The following is a 26,747-nucleotide window of genomic DNA, read 5'->3' as shown; positions in this document are numbered from 1 at the left end:
CAGAGAGCCTCCCAGCCACCTCTATCTTTAGACCCTGGATTGACACTGTCTCTCCTTCCTCCTTTAAAGGCCCTTCTAGATTAGTCACCTTCCCTCACCTTCTTTCTCAAATGGTTCTTCTGATTGGGGAAACCAGAAAAAGAATAGTCATATCTCATTGTCCTAGAGATAGTCTTTTTCTGAGGTTTTTTATTTACTGACTGTGTTAGGTCAAGGAGAAGCCCAGAGCCTCTCATCAGAGCAGCTTTCCCTGATGGGATGAGATTCAGAGAGCAATAGATCGGTCCTCTCTGCACGGGGAGGCCAAGGAACTGGGGAGACAGAGATGGAGGCTCCTGTGTTTTCCCTCCTTCCTGCCTTCATCCTAGAGAGAAGGTATCAGACCTGCCACGCTGTAATGGCCCCCAGCTCCATCTCTTCACAGCACCCATGTTTTCCTCAGCCAAAGCTCAAGGGGAATAGCACACTGGGCTGTGAGCAGGCACCGCTCGTCCAGAAAGGTTTGGTCAAGATCATCTCAATGGGCTTGTCTTCTCAGTCTGTAATCTCCAGTTGCCTCTGCCTCTCTGCCATGCAGACAGGTTCTGAGCAGGCCTAGTTTTGTGGGGACAGTAGGGAAACCGCTGGCCAAGGAAGCATCTCAGCCCAGAAAGCTACCAGGCTGGGGGTGAGAGGCATGGCTGATGTCCTCGTACCTGGGGAGTGCCAAGGATGCCAGACTGTGGCAGGAGGAGGGCAGAAGAGAGAGAGAGGCAAGTGGGGTGGGGGATGAGGAGAAAGCTTCCTGGCAGAGCCACACTTCATTAACCAGGGAAAAGCCCTCGGCTGGTGGACCGACCTCTGTGGGCTGCCCTGTGCCATCCACATCCAGCCGCTGTGGGACACGGGTGCAAAGCCCACATGGAAAGGGGGCTGACGAGGTGGAGGGCTCTGTCCTCCACACCGAAGAGAGCACCTGTGTCCTCTCAGTGTCAGGTTACTCTGCTTGCCCCCTGTATGCTGCTAAGAGCAATGGAAAAGGGATGAGACCTCATGAAATTGGGGGGGGGGGGGTCCTAAGTCTGCCCCTACCCAGCTGTGATCTTAAGAAACCCTTCTGCCCCTGAGAGCCCTTGCAGTTTTCTAACCTAAGTATCTTTCTTCACGCGGAGACTTGTCTGCTTAGATCTCTTCCTCCTCCAGCCCTTCAACCCCTCTTCTCCCCACCACCCCACGACCAGTTACCCCCCACCCCACGCACAGACACATGGAGCCGCAGAAACTATGAAGTTCACACTCGGTGAGTTGGCTTTCTCTGTCCTCAGTGAAATTCTGGTGAGGCCGCCTGAGCTGTGGAGCTCTCTTCAGGTTGTTTCGTTTTGTTTTGATTTGAGATAGAACTCAAAAGCTGACACCCTGGAAGAAGAAATGTTGGCAAGCCCAGCTGGGAGTTCCAAGGCATAGAGTATGCAGCACCCCTATGCACGGGAGACCCCTGAGATGAGGAGGGCTTTGAGGAGAAGACCCATCCTCCAACTGTGCTTCTCCAGTTCCATGAAGTGTCAGCCAGGCACTTTTAGAAATATGCTAAGCTTTGACAGACTTGACCTTAATTCCACCTCTGCAGCGCCAGGCCCAGAGCCCTGGTATTTATCAGAGAAGCCCTGGGATTCCACGCATGGGTGTCCGCTGGATCTATGGGCCTGAGGCTTGGAGCTCTCCCTAGGATTAGCTGGGAAAAGCCAGCAGAAACTGTCCTTTGAAAGACAGTTTCTCTGCCCCCTAGAAAGAATCCTAGTGACTAGAATCATGAGTGTGAGTTTGGAATGAACCTTGGAGACCATCTAGTTTAACCCCACCCCATTTCACAGATAAGGCAACAGAGACCCTGAGAGAAAAGTGTACCTTTGAGGTCACTCTACTAGTTACCAATGGGTCACAAGTCAAGTTCCCTAATTCTCATTGTTTCCATGACACTATGTTGCCTTTGAAGGTTGCCTGTCGGTCAAATCTGACTTTCATGGCAGAAGATGACTTTAGTCTCCAAAAATAAAATTGTGGGTCAGTCAAGGGAAGTCCTGAGTCTGTTTAGCCCTTATAAGTAGAGCCCTTATGGGTATGGAGATGAAAGGTTAGAAAGGACCAGGATGGGGGAAAGCTGGAGAAAAGGAGGATGAGGTGGGCGGAGGGAAGCAAGGAGCAGGGCAAAGAGGGAGGCGCATGACTTGTCACTCCGCAGCGATTTCCTGGAGGACCCATTTCTGGCAAAATGCTTCCAATAGCTCCCCAGCAGCCTGAGACTCCTAGCCAGTCAGTGTCTGAAACTCCCCCTGGATAACAAATGAAGTCGGCTGTGTCTTCTCATGACTCACCAGGGCTCCCCTGAGATGATTCCAAGTCATTTAATAAGAGCAGAATGTCCTGGGTGCATTGAGAGCACCCTGCCTGGCCCCAAAGCCCTGTTTCTTCCCCCTCTGCCTGCCTGTCTTCCGGCAAGGTCATTAAACATCCTGGGAGAGCCCTGTGGTAGGCAGTTCTGTGGGCAAACCTGCTGCAGTTCAAGCCCGAGTTGTTTCCTGTCCCAAAAAGGGTGAATCCCTGTACAGGAAGGGAAGGGACAGGACGTGGCCACTTGGCCCTGGTTCAAAGGCTGTCAAAGAAGGCTGTGTTCACCCTGCCCGTGCGGGGCTAGCCTTACTCAGAACCTGGGGAGTTGATAAGAAGCCAAGCCTTTCTTAGCTGTAAGCCTTTTGATCACTTACTTCCTTGCCATACGATTTGAAACTCGGGCTTTTGGGCTTCCAGAATAGTGGATTCACTGAAGCTGTGTGTTTCAGACCTCCAGAGGATGGCAGATGTTCCATAATGGACTGGCCTGAGTTGGGCGAAGAGAAAGTTTTAAGATTTTCTGCCGAATGATTTCAAAGTTTAACACTGTAGAGTGCCAGTCTCATTTTCATCCAGATACCAAAGCATTAAGCAAAACGGGCAGTCGCAGGTGCTTCCTGGGAGGACGATGAGATGGTTGAGGGCTGCGAGGTTTAATGGGGCACACTCTGCTATGTCATCCTTTGTACATTTTCAATTTGAAACCATAGCATTGTTGTTACTAAGATTCTGTTTTCAATTTAAAGAATGAAAGAAAAAAAAAACACCCCAAAGGAGCTTTGTCTTAATTTTAAAAGTTTTAAGGTTTGATTGTGAAGACAGAAAAGCTTGATGATGATCTCTATGCTGTCCTTCTTGGTTATTAAATCAGAAGTCTAGATGAGCACGGGAGATTTAGTCCAATGACTTTTGTGGGATACACGCGTAGGTTTTCCAGAGGGGGCACGGAGACCCAGGGAGGAGACAGGGCTGGCAGCAGAGGCCCCAGCTGGTTAGTGGCAGCGTCAGCCAGAGCAGGCCCAGGGAAGCACCCCCCTTGCTCCCCACTGCCTCTCAAGAACGCCGACCATGGGGTTCACCATGAGTGAAGCTGGAGTCAAATTCCTGGTGGGGGTGTTTTCTAATCCCCCTACGGAACGTGCTGCCGTAGTCCCAGCAGGATTGCTATACAGATGGCAACCTTGGGAACATTCTGCAAAGCTGAGGACGAGTGACAAGCTCCTTGCTCCTAAACACCATGATGCACCAATACAGCTGATTGAATGGTCTCCTCTGAGAGCAGGGTGTTTTACCATCCTTTCCCTTACTCTGTCTGTGGAGGCACCACTTCCCCAGGACAGCGAAGAGGAGGGAAGCCCTGTGTCGCCCTCACGTGTGTTGTCTGTCTCACTGCAGAGTCATCAGCTATGAGTGCTGTCCTGGATACGAGAAGGTGCCAGGAGAGAAGGGCTGTCCCGCAGGTGAGTAAGCCAGGCCTGCGGCATTGGTGCTGGGAGGGGGAGGAAGCAGGGAGGAAGGAGCCCCCACATAGCATGCAGCAGAGTCCATCCACAGGGGGGTACAGGTGACAGGGCTGCAGGGACACCCTCCCTGCATGTTCTCTGGCTCGGGGCGCCACACGAGAGCCAGAGGATGGAAGCTGGGAGCAGGGAGCCTCCTGCACTGCTCCTTTCTGTGCAAGCTGACCTTCTTACGTGGCTGGTGGCAGACTCCAATTTCAACCTGCCCATGCTTGCCTCCTAGCAGAAGCAGCTGGGCCTGGGCTCTGGCCTTGTTGTCTTGGGCTGGGAGGGATTCTAACCACACCCAGCATTTCTGATCCGCTCAGCTGGAGAGCAGGGCTGGGGCACTGAGCCACCCCCTCCTCCCTCTGTTGGAACTTGAGCCTTTGGAGTCCATTGGGAGGAGGGTGGCCAACCAGGCAGGCTTTCCCAGAACCAGCACAGAGAACCACGCCTGGCCAGAGGAGCCAAAGACCAAGGCACCTAAGAATTTTATCAGAGGATTTCCTTTAAGCATACCCCCCCGCCCCGCCCCCGCAGGGACTATGCGGAGGAGGAGTTTAAACTTTGAAATTTGGTAATTATTCCTTGAGAATGTGGGACAGACTTGAAAGGACAGTTTGGTTGGTGCCAAGGTCATAAGGGGGTGGAAGGGCAGGTGGGAATTATGTGGTGGGGAGAGGAGAATGGCCTGTGGGAGGGGAAGGCCTTCTATGCTTCGGGCCACTTCTGGGTTTTTAGGAAATAACATTTTATTGCTTGGAAATAGACAAAGAACCTGGAAGATTTGTAATGTTCTTTCATTCCAGTAGAGGCCATTAGGAAACCAGTTTCAACTAGATAAATCAAAAAGCCCAGTTTGTAACTAGAATATCTATTTTGGGTATATATTCCTGCTGGTATTATGTAAACATCTATGAACGGGACTCCTGGGTGGCTCAGTTGGTTAAGCAACTGACTCTTGATTTCAGCTCAGGTCATGATCTCTGGGTCCTTGAGAGCAAGCATGGGGCTCTGAGCTCAGTGGGGAGTCTGACTGGGACCCTCTGTCCCTCTGCCCCACCGCTGACTTGTGCTCTCTCTTTCAAATTTTTATATGTCTGTGAACAGGGGCTCCTGGGTGGCTCAGTGGGTTAAAGCCTCTGCTTTTGGCTCAGGTCATGATCCCAGGGTCCTGGGATTGAGCCCTGCATCGGGCTCTCTGCTCAGCGGCAATCGTACTTCCTCCTCTCTCTCTGCCTGCCTCTCTGCCTAATTGTGATCTCTGTCTGCCAAATAAATAAATAAATAATCTTATATGTCTATGAACAGAAGCTTCATTTTCCTGTGGCTAAAATGATGAAAAATGACCAATTAGTAGAGTCTCAGCAGGGAGGCATTTGACCTCTTTAAAGAGTTGCTTTAAGGAGTATGTGACAAGGGCGCCTGGGTGGCTCAGTTGGTTGGGAGTCTGCCTTTGGCTCAGGTCATGGACTCGGGGTCCTGGGATCAAGCCCCACTTCAGGTTCCCTGCTTGGCGAGGAGCCTGTTTCTCCCTCTGCTGCTCCTCCTGCTTATGTTTCTCTGTCAAATAAATAAATAAAATCTTAAAAAAAAAAAAAAAAGCAGCTTGTCACTCATAAAGTGACAGGCTTTCAGCTGGCCCGTGGTGGCCATCCTTGGGCTTTCCCATACACCTGTCCTGCAGAGGTCTCATGCGCTCTGCACACCAGGGAAGGTGTGGTCTGGTTGGGCAGGCTCCACAGGGCCGTCCCACCTCTGTGCTCTGCTCCTGCAGCCCTACCTCTCTCGAACCTTTATGAGACCCTGGGCGTCGTTGGATCCACCACGACTCAGCTGTACACGGACCGCACGGAGAAGCTGAGGCCCGAGATGGAAGGGCCCGGCAGTTTCACCATCTTCGCCCCCAGCAACGAGGCCTGGGCTTCCTTGCCAGCTGTGAGATGACCACCTTACTTCCCAGAGGGGTGGCTGGTGGGCCGGAAGGGAGACACTGTATAGCGGTTTTCCACGGTTGCACGAAGCTTCTTCCTTGAGGCCTCAGATGAAGTCAGGGAACTTGAGTTAAACTATACCTCACTAGATGGCTTCCTGTGCCCACCTATCCAACTGTCTAGACGTTGTGTTCACTGAGGAGGGGTCCTTGGTTTCCACAGTAACTTTCCCAGGGTAGCAGGGAGCCACCTCTTGCTCCTGTGGTCAACCACCCCGTAACTGCCGCTCTGGCCTTCCTTCCAGGAAGTACTGGACTCCCTGGTGAGCAACGTCAACATCGAGCTGCTCAATGCCCTTCGCTACCACATGGTCAACAGACGGGTCCTGACAGATGAGCTGAAACACGGCATGGCCCTCACCTCCATGTACCAGAATTCAGGCATCCAGATCCACCATTATCCCAACGGGGTAGGGAGTCCCCAGGGACCCAGCATTGCCCTGTATCCACCCTGAGCCCAGGCCCAGTCTGCACGTGGGGCTGGCTCTGGGGTGAGGTATGCTGGAGGTCATCCCCACCTCCTGCACCTACTTCTTCCTGGGCCCTCCGGTTCCATGGCTGTGGAACCCACATGCTGCCCTGTTTTCCCCTGCTGAGGCTTCGGGCCCACCCCTCAGTAGGTGAACTGGTCATCCTCATTTCTTCTCTGCACAGATCGTGACCGTGAACTGTGCTCGGCTGCTGAAAGCCGACCACCACGCCACCAACGGTGTAGTGCACCTTATCGACAAGGTCATCTCCACCGTCACCAACAACATCCAGCAGATCATCGAGATCGAAGACACCTTTGAGACCCTTCGGGTGAGGGACTGCCGTGGGAGAGGACCCCGCCTGGGGACACAGGACCTCTCAAAAGGGCCTTCTTCCATAGGAGAAGCAGAGGGTGTCTCTTCATGGGCATTTAGGAGACATACAGTCTGTTCTTCTAAGAGCCCATGAACGCAGATGGTCCACTCATTACTGAGTTTGACCACGAGGGAGCATCTTAATCCACTGCTGGGAAACTCCCTCTGCCCATCCTCTCCTCTGTAAGGCTGTCCTTTTGTGACTCCCCCAAAAAGTCCCGTAGTCTGTAGCACCGCAGGTCCCTTTGAGCCCTCTGCTACCTGGGCCTGCAGTTCTGGGCTCCAGCAGTAAGAGGGCCCTCCCCCACTCCCCAGGGGCACTTTCCATATGCAGGACTAGAATAATGCCAGGCTTCATGACCTTCTGGACCGTGTGTCTCCAGGGCACCCCTGTCCCAGCCACCCTCAGGTTTCCTTGGATCCCAGACCAGCAGAGAGGTCAAGGGAGTTTGGGTTTGACCTCTGGCCTGGCTTCTACCCACTCTGCAGCCACAGGACACCATTCCTTCAGCCCTGCCCAGCATGAGTTTGTCTTCGGACTGGAGCGGCAAGCTGGCATTGCTCTTGGCAGTGGCTGCTCAGAGGAAGTGAACACAGGCTGCCCCGTCAGGGTTTTTGCCCTGATTCAAGGAGAACTTCCCGACCACAAAGGATACCAAGGGCGGGGGTTGCGGAGGCTCCTCCCCTGGAGATCTCCAACACACAGAGACAAACACCCTGGGGCTGGCCCAGCAGGGATGTGGCCTCAGGAAGTGGCCTGCAGGGAACCCTGCTCTCTCAGCTCTCCTTCTGGGTCACTTCAAGGTCAGGGGTCTGCGAGGAAATGATACGTCCCCACAAAGTTGGTGGCACCTCTTGATTAACCATGTATAACCCCCCACTGAGTAACATCCTCTTACTGTAGGTTTGACAAATGTTCCCTCTCTTCTCCCTCCCCTTGGGGCCTCCCTACACCCATCTTTCCTTCCGCTAACACATACTTCAATACCCGCTCCTGGCCTGGCGGTGTTCTACCTGCCGGGGGTATACAGGTGAATGAGACAGACAAATTTCTGTCCTCCGTGGCACTTTCGTTCTTCCTGAGAGACAGACCAGATGCACACGAGGTAGCCATGGACAGGGCTAGGCATTGGGGAGTCGGGGAGTGGTGAGCCGAGAGACCCCGTTGGCACTGGGTGGTCAGGGAGGGTGTCTCTGGAAGAGGTCAATTCAGATATGAGGACTGGAGGATGAGAATGGCCAGTTACGTGAAAGGCAGGGGTCGGAGCACAGCGGGCAGAGCAGAAGGCAAGGGCAAAGGCTCCGGGGCAAGCATAATAAGAAGGAGGCGGGCAGGGCCAGAACGAAGAAATGTACACAACGAGAGTGTGTGGCATGGAAGCAGCAGAGCAGCAGGGGCCAGAGCCTGCAGGGCTGCAGACGGGGCCAAGGGGTGTATCCCCAACCCCGGGGCAGCAGGCGGCCCCTTCTGCTTTTAGAAGATCCTAGGACTCCTCTGTGGAAACGGGTGATGTTATCCTTCCACTCCTGGAGCTCACAGAAGGAGCATTGCCCAGAGCTATTTAAGTATTACGCAAGGAGGACACAAGCTGAAAATTCGTACAACGGACTCTTCTTGGTCTGAGGGCAGCGGCAGGGGGGGGGTGGTCATGGGGGCAACGCCAAGTTGGCTACCTAGAAAAGCGATAACTATAATCAAGTCCCAGTGAAGGGATAGGAGTCAGAGAAGCCAAGAAAGGAGGAAGGGCAGAGGGAATGGCCAGGCCAAAGCCTGGGGTGGGAAGGCTGCAGGCAGAGGAAGTCATTGAGAAATGGCCAGAGTGGTGGGAGCTCAGTCCTGACGAGGTCCCCGGAGGACACCAAGAGAGGTGAGCTTTGGCGTCTTGTCATTTCTTCTAGGAGTCTGAAGCGCTTCACAGGAGGCCTGGTGAGGCGGCGCCTGCCTCTTGTCTACAGAGCCGCCCAGAGCCTTCAGGCAACTCTCCTTCCTCTCCCTGCCCCGCAGGCTGCTGTGGCCGCATCTGGGCTCAACACCGTGCTGGAAGGGGATGGCCAGTTCACGCTCCTGGCCCCTACCAACGAGGCCTTCGAGAAGATCCCTGCTGAAACCTTGAACAGGATCCTGGGTGACCCAGAAGCCCTGAGAGGTGAGCACCCCTGAGCGCCGTTGGAACGGCCAGACTGAGCCCAAGGCCTGCTCTTGCACAAGATGTACAGTCCGCGCACCATCCTGTCCCATTGCTTCCATCGGGCCCTGTCTCTGCAGAGGCCAGAGCAGAGACCTGGTCAGAGGGACAAGGAGAGAACCCAGCAGCCTTTGTCCGGCAGGTGTTGTGCTGAGGAACAAGGCAAGGCTGGAGGTCCAAAGCAGGCCCTGGCCAGACTCAGAAAGAGCTAAAGATGCTCAAAACCAGAGCAAGTCTGCCAAGCAGGCAGCAGCTTGGAAGTGTGGGGAGGAGATGGCCGGTCCTGGCGTCCTTAGAATGGGGCCATCGTGTTGACCCTTGAACTCTTCCTGTCTGGCCAGGGACCTCGTGGATAATCCAAAATGAAATTAATAACCAGTTAGAGTTGACTTGACTTCAGAGCTGGGTCCTTCCACGCCTCCTCAGTGAGCTGCTTGGTTAGGGGTACGTTGATTTATTGCTGGAGGAGAAGGAAGGACCCAGCACATGTGAGAGGGGAGTGGAGTAAAGGCCGGGCTCGGCCACTGACCCCTGCATCTCCTGCAGAGAGGAGCAGCCCCCTGGTCCTCTGTGTACCCCAACACACTTATTACTCCCAAATACAATCTAGGGATGACTTTGTTTCCTTGGAGTCTATTCAACTCACCTTCAAACTGGACGATTTAAAATACCTACTATATTTCAGAGGCCCGATAAGTGCAAAATGTTCTCCCTGCAGCCACGCAGGGCTGGCAAGGGCACTTTTCTGAAAGCACAGATGGGGATCCGTTGTGTCCAGATGTCACAGTGCCTCCGTGCCTGGCCTGTGGCATGAACCCAGGTCCCCAAAGGAAACGTGGTACAGGATTGTCTGCAAGGAAGTTTAAGCCTGGTTGGGATTAAAAACAGGTCGTGGGATCTGAAGCGGTGAGCGCTATGACACAGACGCCCCCGTGGTGGTGGGCATGAGGGCGGGGGTGGGGCACGTGCTGCCAGAGGGGTCCCGAGGCTTCCCAAAGGAGCTGGGACGTGGGCGCATCTCCGCATACTGAACTTTCTATTTGGAGCTGTGTTCTCCCTTAAACTGCTTTTGTACAGAACACGTTTTCATCTTTGAAGATATCAGAAGTCTTGCTGTAAGAAAAGGCAGCCGTAATTTATTCCTTTTGCACACGGCCTTTTCCTGCTCAGTAACCCGTTTGCTGTGAGACCAGGCCCTCGGTATAGGGGCGTCACTGGCTGGCTCAAAGGCAGAGGGACAGGAGTCCAGCCTCACAGGCTCGGCTGTTTCTGGTGGCTTGGCAGAGAGGCAAGAAGCAGCCTTGGGCTGGCGTGCCTTGTTTGAAGACTGGCTTCCAGCCTTGGCCCTGCTCTCCCTCCCCGTGGCCCTAGCAGGTCACCCTTACCCCACCCAGCCTTTACCTTCCTTCCCTTAGAAGCTAAATCCCCGAGACCTCGTTTCCATGGCAGCCTGCCTGTCCTTTCCTTCCCGCCAGCCGAATGGCTTTCAAGGCCCCTGACACTCCTGTGGGAGCTCCGTGCCTCGTGCCTCTGTAGGCCTTCTGAGCTTCCTCCTGTCCGTGACCGTGCGGTTGGGTTCCCACGCTCAGCACAGATTGAAACTTGCCTCTGCGGTGAGACTGTAAGGGAAAGGGCCCTGGTGACCTGGGGGAGTGGCCGTCCGGGAATCTGCCCCGCCTGGTGGGGGTCACGTCCCCCCGCGGCTCCTTGCAGCTTCCTCAGGACCCCCAGCCTCTGCCCTGTCCCTGAGAGCCACTCGGACAAGGAAATAAACTCTACTTATGACTTACGGGTAGAGTGAGGGGAGTGCCAAAGACCGTGTCTGACGGAGCACCATCCCTGAGCCTGAAGACAGATCCTGGCAGCTAGTGGGCCCTTGGGTAAAATGAACAAAAACAGGTAAAATGCGCAGGTAATCTAGAACTCTCATTTGCTACAGTTTCCATCTTTCCCTATCAAATTTCAGGTTTTTCTAAAGGTCAGTAGATAAAAAGTCTGAGGGTAAACTCATTTTGAGGGTCAGACACTAATAGAATTCAGTCTCAAGTTCAGGTGCTAATAAGGGAGTCGCGAATGTTTGTTGGGTGTTGACTGTGTTGTCGGGCACTGGGCTGGGTGCGGTACATTCCGGGCTTCAGGTCCTCCTTACACCATCCCCAGGAGATGAATGCTAGGCTTATCTCGACCTGAGGAGGAAGTTGAGGCTCCCAGGGGCTCCGTGACTTGCCCAGGGCCCCACAGCGGGTAATTGGTCAAGCTGGGATTCAGACTCAGGCAGTCTGCCTGCTGACTCGGGACAGCAGCAGGAGGAGAGGAGGCCGTGGGTAGCGCAGTCCCCAGCCTCATCTCCAGGTCTCTGTCAGAGAGAACAGAATCCTCACAGTCACGGGGGCTGTGAGCTGGCCTCTGAGATCAGCCTAGAGCCAGCACGGCCCTTAACCTGTGTCTGTTTTGGTCCCCAGACCTGTTGAACAACCACATCCTGAAGTCGGCCATGTGTGCAGAAGCCATCGTTGCAGGGATGTCCATGGAGACCCTGGAGGGCACCACCCTGGAGGTGGGCTGCAGCGGGGACATGCTCACCATCAATGGGAAGGCCATCATCTCCAATAAAGACACGCTGGCCACCAATGGTGTGATCCACTACATTGATGAGCTGCTCATCCCGGACTCAGGTGAGCCAGGCCTCCAAGGCCATGATCCTGCCAGGCCTGCTGGCCCCTCTGCCATCTGCAGTGGGGGTCCTTGGGGGAATTCAGAGATCGTGGGGGTCATTTCCTTGCAGGCACCCAGCTCACAGCCCCTCAGGGGAGAGGGCCTGTGAAGAATCTTGAGCCGCAAGCCTAGGAGTCCAGGCGTCACTTTGGAGGCATCAGAGAGCTGTTGAGGGGAGCCGGGGAGGGATTGACTCAATCCCAGAAGCCGTTCAGGAGATCAGCCTGCTCTGGTTGGGCGCAGAGGGCCATTTGCTGGCCTCTGAGCACCCGCCATCTCACTGAGCCTGGGAGAAATGACAGAGTGGACTTTGGCTTGGGCTTTGTGCAGCAGGCTAGCTTCATTCTGGAATTCCAGGGAGGTCGGTTGCCCAGAAGTGAAGCAATTTCACAGAAGAAAACCAAACCAGAAGTGAGCTTTCTGTGGGTGTGGTCACGGGCATCATGGGACCCTCAGAAGCCACCACACAGACCACGCTGCCTTGCCACAGGCCTTAGACGGCACCCTGGCTGAAGGCAAGGACAGAGACTGGCCTCTGCCTCCCGCTCCTCACCTCCCTGCCCTGCCCAGGGAGACCTAGGGGACCAGGGGCCTGATGACACGAGCCCGCTGGGCCGCTGCGGGGCTGAGAGGGCTGTTGACTCACGAGATGACATTCCTGCTGGCGTGCGTCATGCTGTGGGGTGGACGGAGGATAAATGAAAACAGCACTTGTAACTTTTGAACCTGCGTTCTCTTTCCTTGCAGCCAAGACGCTGTTTGAGTTGGCTGCGGAGTCTGATGTTTCCACAGCCGTTGACCTTTTCAGACAGGCTGGCCTTGGCACTCATCTCTCCGGAAAGGAGCAGTTGACCCTCCTGGCCCCCATGAATTCTGTATTCAAAGGTAACGTGGTGAGGGCAGTCCCAGGAGCGGGTCACCTCCACAGCACCCTCCTAGAGGGACAGCACCCCGCCAGCGTTAGTGCTTCCACCAGATCACCCGAAACCTCAGGGGCTCTGCTGTATCATCTGGCAGAGCAGAGAATGCATTTGGGGGTCTGGTCTTCAAATCAATCCAATCCAAGAGTTTGCAGCTGGCCAGAGAGCGCCTTTTTATTCGCAGAATCAACCGCTCATGTGATCGGCAGAAGGTCAGAGGGAGGATACAGCTGAGCCTTGGCCGAGGGGAAGGCGGAGAACGGGGCCAAGGGGTGTCCATGCCTCCCCCTCCCTCCACAGGCAAAACTCCAGACACCCTCGATTATCTAGACCCTCTTGTGTTTGGTTGATTTTCAGAAGATGCCAGATGTTAAGGAATATTGGCAGCCTCCCTGGATTTCTCAATCTCCCATTTTCAAGTGCAAGGAGGGTTGGGCTTCCCACTGCATTTGTCTCTCATTCTCTTCCTTTCTGGAGCATGCCTCTGGACCGAACCCACCTTCTCTTGCAGATGGAACCCCTAACATTGATGCACATACAAGGAATTTGCTTCTGAATCACATGGTTAAAGACCAGCTAGCTTCCAAGTATCTGTATCATGGACAGACCCTGGACACTCTGGGTGGCAAAAAACTGAGAGTTTTTGTTTATCGCAATGTAAGTTCTGGCTCCTGAATCATGCTCTTTCTTTGCCTCAGCTCTAAGAAATGGAAGCTGTATTAAAGAAAAAAATTTTATATATGTGGGTATGTAGCATATAGCTGACTAGGTAGGCAGTGGTCCACATCGAGCTCAGTGTGATCAACAGGGGCAGAGGAATGGAGATTTTGAATCCTTAGCTTATGCGAAGAGAAGCCTTCTGAACTGAAACACAGCTCTCCCTGGTCCCAAAGTTTCTCTTTTCCCTTCTCCTGTCTGTTTTCTATCTTCAAACTCAACAGTTACTGTGGACTCTCAGCCAGAAAGCACAGTACAACACAGGTGTATTCCTTGGGACCTGCCAGTACCAGTGACTAAAGACGGTTGTCATCTGTTAAAGTCAACAATTCAGTAGAGTTGATCTATTGATCTCATCATTGCTGATGGACCTCACGTGTACTGGGACAGTCTCATCGTGGGGCCTCTCTGTAACTCCAGTGGGGCCCAGTGGCCCTTTCTCCTTAAGGAACACTATTTTTATTTTTCCTTTCCTGGAGAAAACACGACATTTTATCCTCCCCGTAATGACCCGCTCTAGCACACATTCACTGCTCTGTGCGGTTGAAGACACCAGCGTGTGCCTGGAGCACATCAGGAGGCCTCATTAGGGTGGATGACCTATGTCTGCCCCTCTTTGGTATACAGAGCCTGTGTATCGAGAACAGCTGCATTGCTGCCCACGACAAGAGGGGGAGATATGGGACGCTCTTCACCATGGACCGAATGCTCACCCCCCCGATGGGGACTGTCATGGACATCCTGAAGGGGGACAATCGCTTCAGGTAACCCGCCTCATGCCATGAAAGACTTCTGCCAAGGGTCAGGACGCTGGGTCTCAGCTATCTGTCAAGCTCCCTACTGCCTCGGGGGGTTCCATGAACACTGGCGGTGTCCTGGTGACCTTCCAGCCTGGGAATCTGGGAAGGGCGAGGCTCACACTGGAAGCTTATGTTGAGAAGAAGGGTTATTTCTGGGACTGTAATCCCCACATCATTGGGAAAAGAGAGGGGGCTGCATTTTCATATGAAGGGCAAGAAAGATACCACACTCTCATATTGAGGTCCCAAGTAAGCTGAGAGCACCCCGTTTTGAGTGTGGGATGAGTCTCAGTCGGCACAATATCTCCTTGGGACCACTGAAGACTCCTTGCTGCTCCTTCTCAAGCTCCCTGTGTCACTTCGTTCTCTTGCCCCCTTTCTCCATTTCTGACCTGCTTGCTTACCCCTGGGTGCTGTGACACTGGAGCCAGGAGGCCCCCACCCCCTGCACTCCCCTGAATCACATCCCCTAGGACCTGGTGGCTTGGCCTCTTCCTTCCTGCTCCCCCCACCCCCAGCCTCTGACCTCTGACTGTTTGATGGAGCTGAACATTTATGGAGAAAATATGCAGAATGGAGTCTTCCCTCCTTGTGCATGATGAGCAAGGGGTGAAAACCAGCAAGGGGGGTGTAAATTCTAGTTCTGGGGTCTGCCTCCCAGCAGTGGGGAGATATTTGGGAAAGTGGGTATCCCCTCCCTATCACAGGCAGGTGACATTTTCTCTGTGTGTCTCCCTAGCATGCTAGTGGCCGCCATCCAGTCTGCTGGGCTGACGGAGGTGCTCAACAGGGAAGGGGTCTACACAGTCTTTGCTCCTACAAATGAGGCCTTCCAAGCCATGCCACCAGAAGAGCTGAACAAACTCTTGGGTAAAGACCAAGCGAAGTATATTTTGCATAGTTTCTGACGTGACTGGAATCGTCAGGGGACCAGCAGGAAACAGGGGGCTCATTACCAAGGGTTTGACTGAAAGGAACTTAATGGAGAGACTGCAGAAGTGTGGGCAGGAGTAAGGGACCAGCAAAGGATGAGGACACCCGGGAAAAGTGTTTCCCACCGCAGGCCCGGGGCTGGGGAAGGCCAGGGGGAGGAGGGAACGGGGAACCGGAGCTTAGGGGAGGGGCACAGGACAGCAACCAGAGCCCACATGCAGCTGTGGGCAGAGCCAAGACAAGGGGGCCAGGAGTCCTTCAGCCTCCCTCTCCTCCCACAGGCCCATTGCGTGGGCCTCCTGTCAGCCATGAGAAGGTGGCAAGGGACCCTGGATGGCGTGCGTCACAGCGGTCAGTCTCCCTGGGTACCATGCAAAGCAGAGAAGAGTAGAGAGACACTGAGTGGGTAACAACGAGCCCCGTCACTGAGACTTGTCTTCCGCGTGAGAACCTGTGAGGATAGCCAGCCATAATGAAGCCATTTACCTGTGTGAAATGTCCCTCAGGGCCAACGCTTTACCAGAGAAGCTCTTCCTGGCCCTGAGAAATTTAGCTGAGGATGTTTGAGAGATAACCCCAGTGCTTAAGGGCTTAGATTCCTGGATCACCTAAAAAAGCAGTTTTAATTCCTGGCTCTGGCATTCACCAGGTGAGTTAGGTCTAGCAAGTCCTTCAACCTCTCAGAGCTTCCGTTTTCCCATTAGAAAAATGAGGGTGCCTTGCTGTGTGGAGTGTGGAGTCAATGAGGTGTTGCCGGCAGTGCTGGGCACACGTCCTCCCCCGGTGATGGCTGCGATGACAGGGTTCGGGGTGCAGGTGTCTGTCGTGTGGAGCTCTGGTGCTCGCCTGTGGGCACACTCGGGCCCTCCCACAAAGGTGAGCCTGAGGAGAAGGAGGAGGGAAGCTAGAGAAGAGGAGGAGGAGGAAGGTCCTGGGCCACCCTCTGGGCATGCCTCATCTACACCTTCCTTCCAGCCCCAGGGCAGGAAGGAACTTTCTATTCAGAAAGTTCAGGCTGCAGGCAGCTGCGGGCCGAATTTGTGTCCTGTTTAATAGTCTTGATTGCAAACGAATGCCTGTGTCTTTGATGCTGACGTATGTTCCTGAGAAAAGGAGAGAAGTTCATTCTGAACATAAACTTTCCAGCCTCTCCTGGCCCAGCAGGAGTGGAATGTTCCCCAGATGGCCGTGAGCCTGCTTGCTTCCCTCTCATTTTCAGTTGTACAGGAGGAGGCTTGGACAAAACTTCCCACATGTGCCCTCTGCCAGGCCTGCAGGCAGGAAAAGACCCCCAGTGCTCCTGGGGGATAGGGGGCCAGCCAGGCGCAAGAGGTCAATCCAGGTATTAGATGTCTTGGAAGAAGGAGGCCCCCTGCCCTGGGGGCTGGCATGGTTCATCAGTTCCAGGCGGGATTTCTATAGAATGGGAATTCCCATCTGCCAAGTTGTGGGGTGTTTGGAAACCACATGATACCTGGTGGCTCCATTCCGCGGCACTAATGTGGATTTGTCTGTACCTAAGTGAACTCTCCAAAATGCTTTCAAAACTTCCTCCGCTCTTAGTTTCAAGATGCTAGAAATAGGCATCCAGAAGCCCTGGGGGACATCTAGCCACTTGGCTGGGAATGTGAGTATCAGGGCAGCCGTGATGGAAATGAGAGGACAGCTGGCAACTCGAAGAATTGCCTCCCACACTTAATTTGGAAAATGCCTGTGCACCTTTATGAGCAATCGGATGGTCTCCCCAGTTGGTGGAGAAGCTGATGTGGGCTGGAAGGAATGCCGAGACGTGAAGGGAGGGATGCTGCGGAGGGAATGCCCCCCTTAGCCCTGACCTCATCAGCTCCACGGCCCCCCCGCCCAGACGGCAGCTGTTGAGTCTTTTAAGTTCTCCCTGCAAGAAACGGCTGCCCCAGAATATGCATTTGAGGGCAGAATGTGTAAATATTTCACTACTGTGTTATAACCGTCGGGAGCCACGCTGATGATGAAATGTCCCAGATGCCGGTGCTGGAAAGGTTCCTGACTTTCCAAGCAAATATTTAGCTCATGGAAAAATGAGTCATACTCACAGAGGAGTATGGATTAACTCCTTCTCGGCAGCACAGAGAGCTCTTAACCCAGCCGTTCCCGCCTTCCCCACTACAGAGGCAGATTCACGGCCACAGATGTGTGCCTCTATCCCCAGAGCCTCCGGCAGGCAGCCCATCAATGGGCTGAGCACACCCACCGTGTGCTCCTCACCTGGTCGCAGAGTTCTACATCGCGGCCATCACCGCTTGCCTCCCCTCCCGGCCCTTCTAGACAGTGGAGCTGGTTACCAGGCTTACAAGGAACTCTGCTCTCCCTTCTTTCCCACAAACCTGCAGGCAATGCCAAGGAGCTGGCCAACATCCTGAAATACCACATTGGCGACGAGATCCTGGTCAGCGGGGGCATCGGGGCCCTGGTGCGGCTGAAGTCTCTCCAGGGGGACAAGCTAGAAGTCAGCTCGGTGAGTGTGCCTGAGAACTAGGCGGCCAGCTGTACACGCTGGGACCCCAGGGCACCTCCCAACCCCTGGGCCAGGGTCACACATAAACACACACACAAATACATACACACACACACACACATACACACATAGAGTCTCGAAGGTGAACCTTGGATCTCTGAGGACATCCTGCCCAAAAAGAGAAAAGGGTCTTCGGGGAAATCAGGCGAGAAGGTGCTTAGACACAAATAGAAACGTCTAGATTTGCTGGGGAATCAAGCGTCTGACTGGCATAGGGGAGAGGCCGGTAGGTCTTTCTTCCCTTAAGAAGATGATGGGCAATTTCTCATGCATCTTGAGGGATCAATCCCTAGTCCCCTTCTCACCCCATCCCTTCAAATCTGGGGCTCACCAAGCCCCACCATGACCCAGACTGTCCCTAGCGGCTTTTTCTTCAGATGCGTGATCGCGAGCTACCCCTGGCTCTGCACCTTGATGACACGTGTTCCACTTTGAAGCTGCCTGAGGGGACATCCTCACTGGAGAGAGAGAACAGATGGGCAGCCAAGCTCAGTGAAGCTGCCTGTGGCCTGCCTGGCTGTACCAGCCAAGGTCACTGGACTTCCCTGTGGAGCCACCCATCTTCCAGAATATGGCTAGCCCAGCCTCAGTGCCGGGCCCCTCTCTCCTGACCTTCAGCCATCCCTTTGCTTACCACTTTCCCTCTGGAGCCTGAGGATACAAGGAGGGAGACAGAACATGAGGACTTGTTGACTCCTAGTTTGGGGTCCCATCACAGCCTTCCATTCCCCTTTCCCCTTTGGGTCTGACCGTGAGTTGTTCAGGAAGGACTGATGTAGACACCTGGGTGCATTTCCTGTAAGAAAGGTGGGCCACTGAGGACAAGTGGAAGGAGCCCTACACCGACGCTGGAGGCCTGGCTTCTGTTTCCCGCTGTCCCACCTACTTGGCTTAAAGGAGACCCCAGGGGGGTCTTGGTTTCTTTTTCTGCTAAGTGGGGTGGTAACACCCCCCTCTTCAGCCCACAGTGCTGAGAGGACAACGTGACAGCGTGGGGCGCTCTTCTGTAGATGACACTGCACTGAGAGCCACATGCCGATGTTAGAACGCGGCCACTGAGCTAAAGGCGTGTGGCTGGTAGAGGCCGTTCCATTCCCCAGCGTATCCCTCACGTCTAACTCATGATCTGGCCTCTGGGAGCACTCAGGAAATTCACACTGAGTGAGCAAGATCCATGCGGTCTGTGCCGTCTCTTTTTCTCCCAGAAAAACAACATCGTGAATGTCAATAAGGAGCCAGTTGCAGAAGCTGACATCATGGCCACCAACGGCGTGGTCTACGCCATCTCCAGCGTCCTGCAGCCTCCAGGTAAGGTCCTAATCTAGCCCATGCCCCTCAGCCTGCAGCTGACCCTTCTGCACGCATGGCAGCTGGTGCTTGACAGGAAAACGAAAGATAAGAGCACGGGACATGCCACCCAGGGCCTCCATGGATGGTATCGCTGCAGCTGATTGAAAAGTGAATTAGGGAGTGTGGGTTTCCACTGTGCTGCGCTAGAAACTAGAGGACACGTTTCTTTTTGCTGAATTGCCGGTCTTAGCCCCACTTAGACACAGCCCACTTATTTGTCACCATGGATGTGGTGAACGTGACTCCCAGCCCACATGTCTTAGGCCATCGTGCCTGATGGGAATTCTCTTTACCTCCAGCAAGACTGAACTTGGGTCCAGCCTCCATCTGCACTGTACACTCACCTTTCTTTGCGTTCTTTCCCCATGGGCCACATTCCACTGTGAACTAGAGAAAGTTATGAAGGAAAAAATCCATGGGAGAACATGAACCAGCAAGCCCAACAGTGCCCCTCAGTCCTGCTTGCTGTCAGTGCTGTGCTAAGAGCTTTGCTCTCACCAGTGTTGCATCTTCTTTTGTCTCCAGCCATCAAACCTCAGGAGCGAGGGGATGAACTTGCAGACTCTGCACTTGAAATCTTCAAACAGGCATCAGCATATTCCAGGGTGAGATGCCTCTAGGTTTGCCTGTGGTTGGAGCAGCCGTGGGTCCTCTGCTTGGGCCCATTCAGGGGGCTCTCCGGGTTCCTGTCTTCCTTCCTTGTGCTTTCCCAGGACTCTGTGAAACTTCTCCCCACTTCCATACAGGCATCCTTAGCACTGGCCTGAGTGGAGTTCTGAGGAAAGAGCCCAGGCAGCCCCTATTTCCTTTGTGAGCAAAAGCTGGGGCCTTTAAACTGAGGTCTCTGACCCTCATTCCATGGGTAAGCCACTGCTGGTGAGGACAGATAAAGCTCTGGAATTCATCTGTCCAAGGAAGGCCACCCATCCCGAATTCACCTTACTGGGCCTTGCCTGGCCTGAGCCTGGGCCTCTAAATCCCCTTCTGTTTTTCATGGCATGGCCTGTCTTGGGGAAAGCTGGGGCTCTCTGAGCCAGTGGTGTGGGATCTGGATACAGGGCAGGTGTTGGGGGAACCTCCCTTCCTTGCCTCAGCTCTGCTTCCTCCTTAGAACCTCTCCGATTTTTCCTGCGCTTCTCTTTCTGCTCCCCAGCTTATCTGGGGCCTAGAAGCCCCACTCAGTCTCCTTTGCTACTTTGCATGAGGTGGAGCCCTTCAGGAACCTGGGCACCTTATAGAAAGTTTGCCTTTCGAGAGAAGCTGCTGGAGGTGTTGTTACCCAGAGTCCTGGAGCTGGAATGTGTCCTTTACTTTTGGACAGAGGTTTTCTTTGTGACCCTTGAGAAGGGGACTTGGCCTTGAGCTCCTACTCTTGAGGGCCACCCACTATGCTGCCCCAGCTCCCCAAACTCTAGGCTGCACTCTCGGTGGAAGCCTGGCTTTGGGGTCTCCCAGAAATATCTATCCCAGACTCTACTTGGTTGGGGCTTACACTGTGTTTGGGGCTGCCAAGACCACCTGAGGGCCCTCTAGGACCCAGTAGCTACACACTCCCCTTCCTCTTCCTCACCCCCAGCATTTTTTCTGAGTAGGGGTAGCCATGGGGCCACGGGGCAGGTACAACTTTCACTAGAAACCTGACACTTGGTGTTTTCTTTCAGGCCGCCCGGACCTCTGTGAAACTAGGTAAGTCTGGCCTGGGTTTAAAGTCCTCTGTACAGGTGCTCGGGCCTTCCCCCCTGAGCAGGCACAAACCTGCCATCCGCTGTATATAGATGAGAATGTCATGGTGCAATAAAACAAGTGTGGTCTTTGGGGTCAGACGCAGAACACCCAGTTCCCATCTCTGTGAGATGGAGATACTAAGAGCACCAGCCTTTGAAGGTTGCTGTGAGTTTTTGGCTTTGGGAACCTGGGAATATTGCATGTGCCGTTAGCAGGAGCACATGGTGGTTTAGGTCAAAGCTGGTAGATGGCAGAAGTCCCAGTTCCCATTACATCATGGACCGAGACATCATGATCTTTGTTCCATTGTGGAGTAAGACAGGACGTCTCCCAAACCAAAAAGCAGGGGGGCAGGGGAGGGTAGCAGGCGGAGGACCTAATGGCCCTGCACGTGGCTCTGTCCTAGACAGATACGCATCCTTTCCACTTAGGAAACTTCTCTCTTCCAGCCCCCGTGTATCAGCGGTTATTAGAGAGGATGAAACATTAGCGCGGAGGACGTGGGAAGAACGCACATCGGCAGCTCACCGCCACTTTCTCTGAGTTTACCAAAGAGACTGAATGTTTCTGAAACCAAATATCACACTTCAGTGTACCTGGGCTGCACCAGAATGAGATCTGAGCCCTGGGTGGGTGGAGGGAGGAGGGAAAGAGATGTCTTTTTTTTTTTTCCCCCCCAAACATGGCTTGTTAACCCACTGCTTGTGGAGACCTGGATGTCCCTGCCCGATAGTCGCTTTTGAAAAGGACCTGTCCTGAATGTGGACTTTCCCGCCTGTGCCAAGTGCTCTGAAAAAGGGGGCTGAAGTTTTGTGGCGCTCACAGAACACAGATCAGGCAGTCCAGCATCATGGGGGTTGGGGGGGGGGGAGTCCTGGCACAGTTTTTGTAAAGCTCTTTCACAACTGGAGAAATGGCATCGTTATAAGCTATGAGTTGAATCGCTCTGTCAGACATGTCTTGTGCCTGCACGCGGCTTGGACGCTTCTTGGTGGCCCTGTCCAGGTAGGAAAGGGAGGGGAGAGAGAGAGAGAGCATGCAGAGCCCAGGATTTCCCAGGTGTGGCAGAGCCATCGTGTGTTTGTAATAATAAAACTAAAGAAACGTATTCCTGTGTGGACGGGAAGCGCGGGCCGGCCTGGGTATTCACCAGGTCGGGGGTCTGTCTGCTTCTTGGGGCTGTGCTGGTCCTTTCTGTGGAGACTGCACCCAGGAGCAGCGTGACAAGGAGCCCCGAGGGGATGGTCTGTGGGACATGCTCCGTCTTTGTCGAACTCATTTTCCTTTCAGCCTCTATGGGCCCTGAGGGCTCGAGTCCTCTGTGTTCCCTTTACTCTTCTTGTTGGCCGGAAGTCCCCATCTCCCATTCAGCCTTGTGACCCCTGCCTTGGTGTTGGACTTTTGAATGCTTGGCACTACGCTGTGGAGAGGTTCCTGCATGGTCCCATTATACAGATGAGGAGGCCGAGGCTCAGGAAAGGGACAGGCCCTGGGAGCACAGCAGATAGCTGAGCCGGGACCGGCACCCAAGCGTTCTGCCTCCCGGGGACCACCATTTGGCATGGGAGTCTGTCCAGGTTTTCCAAGCCCAATACCCCCTGTGCCAACCCTCACACAAATCCTTGGTCTTCTCCATTTTGAAATATCTTCAGCACTGACAGCCTAGTGCAGCCAGAGCATCACCACCCTGCCTGTGGCCTTAAACTGTCAGGGCCTGTTCCCAGAATGGTCCCAGGGGGCTGACCAGAGCATCTCCATCTGAGGTCCATCCTGCAGAAGAAACAAGACGATTCCCACAAGATGCCTAGCACAGCATTAGGTATCCTGATTTCTATCCCGCTATCTGGTGTTGCTCAGGATCCATGCAGCTGAGAGCCCTTTTTTGGTGTCTGCCAAAGAGAGCCCCCTTACCTGGGGACAGGTCATTTTACCTCCAGGACCTAGAGACCGACACAGAACTCAGCACCATGATTGGGGACAGCGGTGGCGGCCCAGATGGAGCCCGTCCCGCTGAGTCTGGGGCAGACAGACACTACCTGTCATACCTACAGCCACTCATCCACCACTCCACAGCGCTCCTCGGTCCCTCCACAAATATCTGTGTGAGGCCTCCGTCTCGTGAAGCGTCCGTGCTCATGGGGAAGGATGCTGCACATTGGATAATGGTACTGTGGCCTGCGCTTCCGTGACAAATGAGGAAGAATCTGCGGAAGTAGGGATGGAGGAAGAGATGCTGGGAGCTCTTGGAAGTGAGGGGGGATGAGAGCCGGTGTAGGAGCTCTCCTGGAGGTGAAGGGCTCAGGGAGGGGTGTCCTGAGAGGTGACAGTTAGCCTTCTGCAGCTCCCCGTCCTGCTCCACGGCTCTGCCCTGCTCACCCAGCCCCAGGGGCCATGCTGGCTGGGCTGCCAGTGACGGCTAGTTCTTGCTGGATATGCTGCCTCCATACTTGATTTAAGCACCCGAAATGCACAGTCCGGACTGACCAAGAAAACACCAGAATCCTAAGAAGCGGTTAGGATCACTTTTAAAGATCCCTTCATTTAAAATAAAAACCAACACAAGTTCCTTAAAAATGCCCAGACCCCTCCCTCTGTGCCTGTGATCGCTGCCCGGCCTCCATCCCAGCCTCCCTGACAAGGACACTCCACTTTTTCAGCTGGAGTGTCCTTCCTACATACTGAGCACCACACACAGCTGGTCCTGCCTTCCCTTCCCAGCCAAAAAAGATAAAGCTCTCTTTTTTGGGTCCTGATACCCCTCACCCCCACCTATGTTGTTCTTGGAGACCCCAGGCTAAGGATTAGGGGCTCCTATCTGGGAACGGATGCCCAGGGCTGGATGTTTGGGGGGACTGCTGGAGGGAGGTGTGCACCTGCCCCGTGTTCCCCTCCGACAGAAGGCCAGAGGGCAGCCCAACCAGGAGGTTGCTTAGTGCTGGGCTGACCCCTGCCCCTTGGGCCCCAGTGAGGAAAAGGAAGGAGTGGGAGGAAGGCCAAGCATTTTGCTAGTTCCCTTCTCTCTCTGCTGTCACTAGGCAGCTGGCAGGCCTTCGGGGTAGAGAGCAACGGAAAGACCCTGAGCACAAGGGCCCTGGCAGGGGAAATTTCCCTCTCTGCTTGAAGCCATAATTCAGTGTCATGGTCTGAGAGGAGCTGCCCGGAATACTGTGCTCAGAAAACTTTCCAAAGCCAGGAGAGAAGGCCATGGAATGAGGGATGGGCCCAGCGCCCTCTCCCGAGAAGTCAAATGAGGCCACTTCTGGCCATGCCTGCCTGGCAAAGAAAGAAACATCTTCTCCGTGGGATCCTGTGACCAAATCTGGAACCAAGGTGGTTCAGGGAAGTGCACACACTCCCAAGTGCTTACACACTCACATGTACACACTCTCACACGGTCACACATTCACACTCACACCCCTCCCCCCACACACACCCATCTGTAGGCCTGAAGGGGCTAAAGGACCCCAGACAGAGCCTCAGGCACAACTAACCTCTTGGTGGGGAGAGGACTCTGGGACTTGGGGGAGGGGTCCTTGTTGCTACCCAGGAACCTTCGGGCTGTGGTCTCAGGCCTATGGGAGACGGCCACACAGACCATCCAGAGCAGGAGGCTGTCCCATCCGGAAGCTCTTATCGATGAGAGAGACAATGGAGTGAGCACCCTGAAAAACGCGGGGGGCTGGGGAGGGGGCTCTGGGTGGAAAGAACAGTATGTCCTGATCACATTTTCATTGTGGTAAAATATACACAGCAGGGAATTTACCTTTTTAATCATTTTTTAAAAGATTGTTCATTTATTTGAGAGAGAGAGAGAAAGAGAGCAAGCACATATGAGTAGGGGGAGGGGCAGAAGGGAGACTCTCAAGCAGACTCTGCGCTGAGTGGGGAGCCCGATGGAGCGCTGGATCCCATGACCCACAAGATCACAACCTGAGTGGAAACCAAGAGCCAGACACACAACTGACTGAGCCACGCAGGTTCTTCTTTCCAACCATTTTAATAAAAATGAGTGGTTCTGTGGCATCAAGTACATTCCCATTGTAGTGCGATCATCTCCAGGATTCTTTTCATCTCATTGGGTGAAACTGAAACCCACTAAACACGAGCTCTGCATTCTCCTTCTCCCTGCTCACCCCCTCTCCCGGGCCTTGGTCATCTCTGTTTGACCTTCTGTCCCTATGAATTTGACCACTCTAGGTACCTCATATAAATGGAATCGTACAGTACTTGTTCTTGGGTGACTGGTTTTTTTTGCCTTAGGACACTTTCTGGGTTCGTCCATGTGATGGCATGTGTGCGAATGTCCTTCTTTTTCAAGGCTGAGGAATCTTCCATTGCTCATACGCCACATTCATCCATTGATGGAGGATGGGTTACTCCCACTCACAGGCTATTGTGGATAACACCACTATGAACATGGGTGTACAAATATTTGAGTCCATTTTCAATTATTTGGGGTATATACCCCAAAAAAGAATTGCTGGATCGTATGGTAATCCCATCTTTAATTTTTTGAGGAAATGGGGCTCCTGGGTGTCTCGGTCAGTTGAGCACCTGACTCTGGATTTGGGCTCAGGTCGTGATCTCAGGGTCCTGGGACGGAGCCCCAGTGTTGGTGTCTGTGCTCAGCAGGGAGAAGCCTCCTGCCCCTCCTCCCACCCCCGGGCACATGCATGCACGTGCTCTCTCTTTCTTTCTCAAATAAATAAAATCTTTAAAGTTTTGAGCAATTGCTATACCGCTTCCACAGTGGTTGTGCTATTTTACTTCCCACAAACAGTGCACAGGGGTTCAGTTTCTCCATGTCATTCTTGCATTGCTGTTTTCTGTTTTTATAAAACCCATTCTAATGGATGTGGTTTTGATTTCATTTCACTCCCTAATTAGGTGCAATTTTGAGCATCTTTTCATGTGGTTATCAGCCCTTTGTATTTCTTTGGAGAAATATCTATTCAAGTCTTTGCCCAATTTTGAATTAGGTTATTGGCTTCTTGAATGTTACTGAAATTCTTTATATATTCTGGATATTAATCTTTCATGAAATATATGATTTGCAAATATTTTCTCCCTTTCTGTGGGTTGCCTTTTAACTTTTTTTTTTTTTAAGATTTTATTTATTTATTTGACAGACAGAGATCACAAGTAGGCAGAGAGGCAGGCAGAGAGAGAGGAGAAAGCAGGCTCCCTGCTGAGCAGAGAGCCCGATGCGGGGCTCGATCCCAGGACCCTGGGATCATGACCTGAGCTGAAGGCAGAGGCTTTAACCCACTGAGCCACCCAGGCGCCACGCCTTTTAACTTTGTTGATAGTGCCCGTTGATGAGAAAAAATGTTTAATTTTTATTAAGTCCAATTTGTCTGTCTTTCTTTTGTTCCCTATACTTTTGGTGCCATATGCTAGAGATTATTGTTGAATCCATTGTCGTAAAGCTTTTCCCCTATGTTTTCTCCCAGAAGTGTTTATGTTTAGATCCTTCACCCATTTTGAGTTAGTTTCTGTGTATGGTATAAGGGTCTGTGTTCATTTCATGCAAACATCCAGTTTTCACAGTCACATTTGTTGGAAAGACTGTCGCCTTCCTGTTGAATGGTCTTGCCACTATTATTGCAAATCATTTGGCCACATATGCAAGGTTTTATGCCTGTGCTCTGTTTCATTGGTCTATAGGTCTGTTTTCAATGAGTCAAGCCACACCGTCTTGATTGTTGTAGCTTTGTCGTGAGTTTTGAAATCAGGAATGTGAGTTGTCTGGTTTTTTTCAGTATTTTTTTTTTTTTTGATATGCAGAGTCCCTTGAGATTTCATATGAGTTTCAGGATGGATTTTTATATTTCTGCAAAAAGACCTCATTGGGATATCATTGAAACTGTAGATCACTTTGTGGTACAGTATAGACATCTTTGCAATACTAAGACTTTGAACCCATGAACACAGGATGTCTTTGGTTTATTTTTGTCCTCTTTAATTTCTTTCAACAGTGTTTTACTCTTTTCTACATACAAATCCTTCATAGAACCTTGGTTAAATTAATTCCTGAGTGTTTAATTTGTTGATGATACTGTAAACGACATTGTTTTCTTGATTTCCCAGTTTGTGTTTAGAAGATTGCTTTGGCTTCAGGGTGGAGGGAAGGAGTGGAA

The 26,747-nt window shown here is 53.0% G+C and overlaps 1 protein-coding gene across 1 annotated transcript in view; it reads left to right on the top strand.

Moving 5' to 3' along the window:
- Positions 1-21,715, top strand: part of TGFBI (transforming growth factor beta induced) — a 32,571-nt gene extending 10,856 nt beyond the window's left edge. Inside the window, exons 3-17 of the mRNA XM_082724414.1 lie at positions 3,763-3,827; positions 5,647-5,807; positions 6,108-6,272; positions 6,517-6,663; positions 8,713-8,854; positions 11,356-11,568; positions 12,356-12,493; positions 13,040-13,185; positions 13,873-14,009; positions 14,785-14,915; positions 17,348-17,472; positions 18,738-18,840; positions 19,408-19,487; positions 20,544-20,568; positions 21,057-21,715. Coding sequence (XP_082580540.1) covers positions 3,763-3,827; positions 5,647-5,807; positions 6,108-6,272; positions 6,517-6,663; positions 8,713-8,854; positions 11,356-11,568; positions 12,356-12,493; positions 13,040-13,185; positions 13,873-14,009; positions 14,785-14,915; positions 17,348-17,472; positions 18,738-18,840; positions 19,408-19,487; positions 20,544-20,568; positions 21,057-21,097 — 1,819 coding nt within the window. The 3' untranslated portion in view covers positions 21,098-21,715. The remainder of the gene's footprint in view (positions 1-3,762; positions 3,828-5,646; positions 5,808-6,107; positions 6,273-6,516; positions 6,664-8,712; positions 8,855-11,355; positions 11,569-12,355; positions 12,494-13,039; positions 13,186-13,872; positions 14,010-14,784; positions 14,916-17,347; positions 17,473-18,737; positions 18,841-19,407; positions 19,488-20,543; positions 20,569-21,056) is intronic.
- Positions 21,716-26,747: the final 5,032 nt, after the last annotated feature.

The sequence above is a fragment of the Mustela nivalis genome, assembly GCF_964662115.1.
Source record: "Mustela nivalis genome assembly, chromosome: 3".
NCBI lineage: Eukaryota > Metazoa > Chordata > Mammalia > Carnivora > Mustelidae > Mustela > Mustela nivalis.
This window is presented reverse-complemented; position numbering and strand designations above follow the sequence as displayed.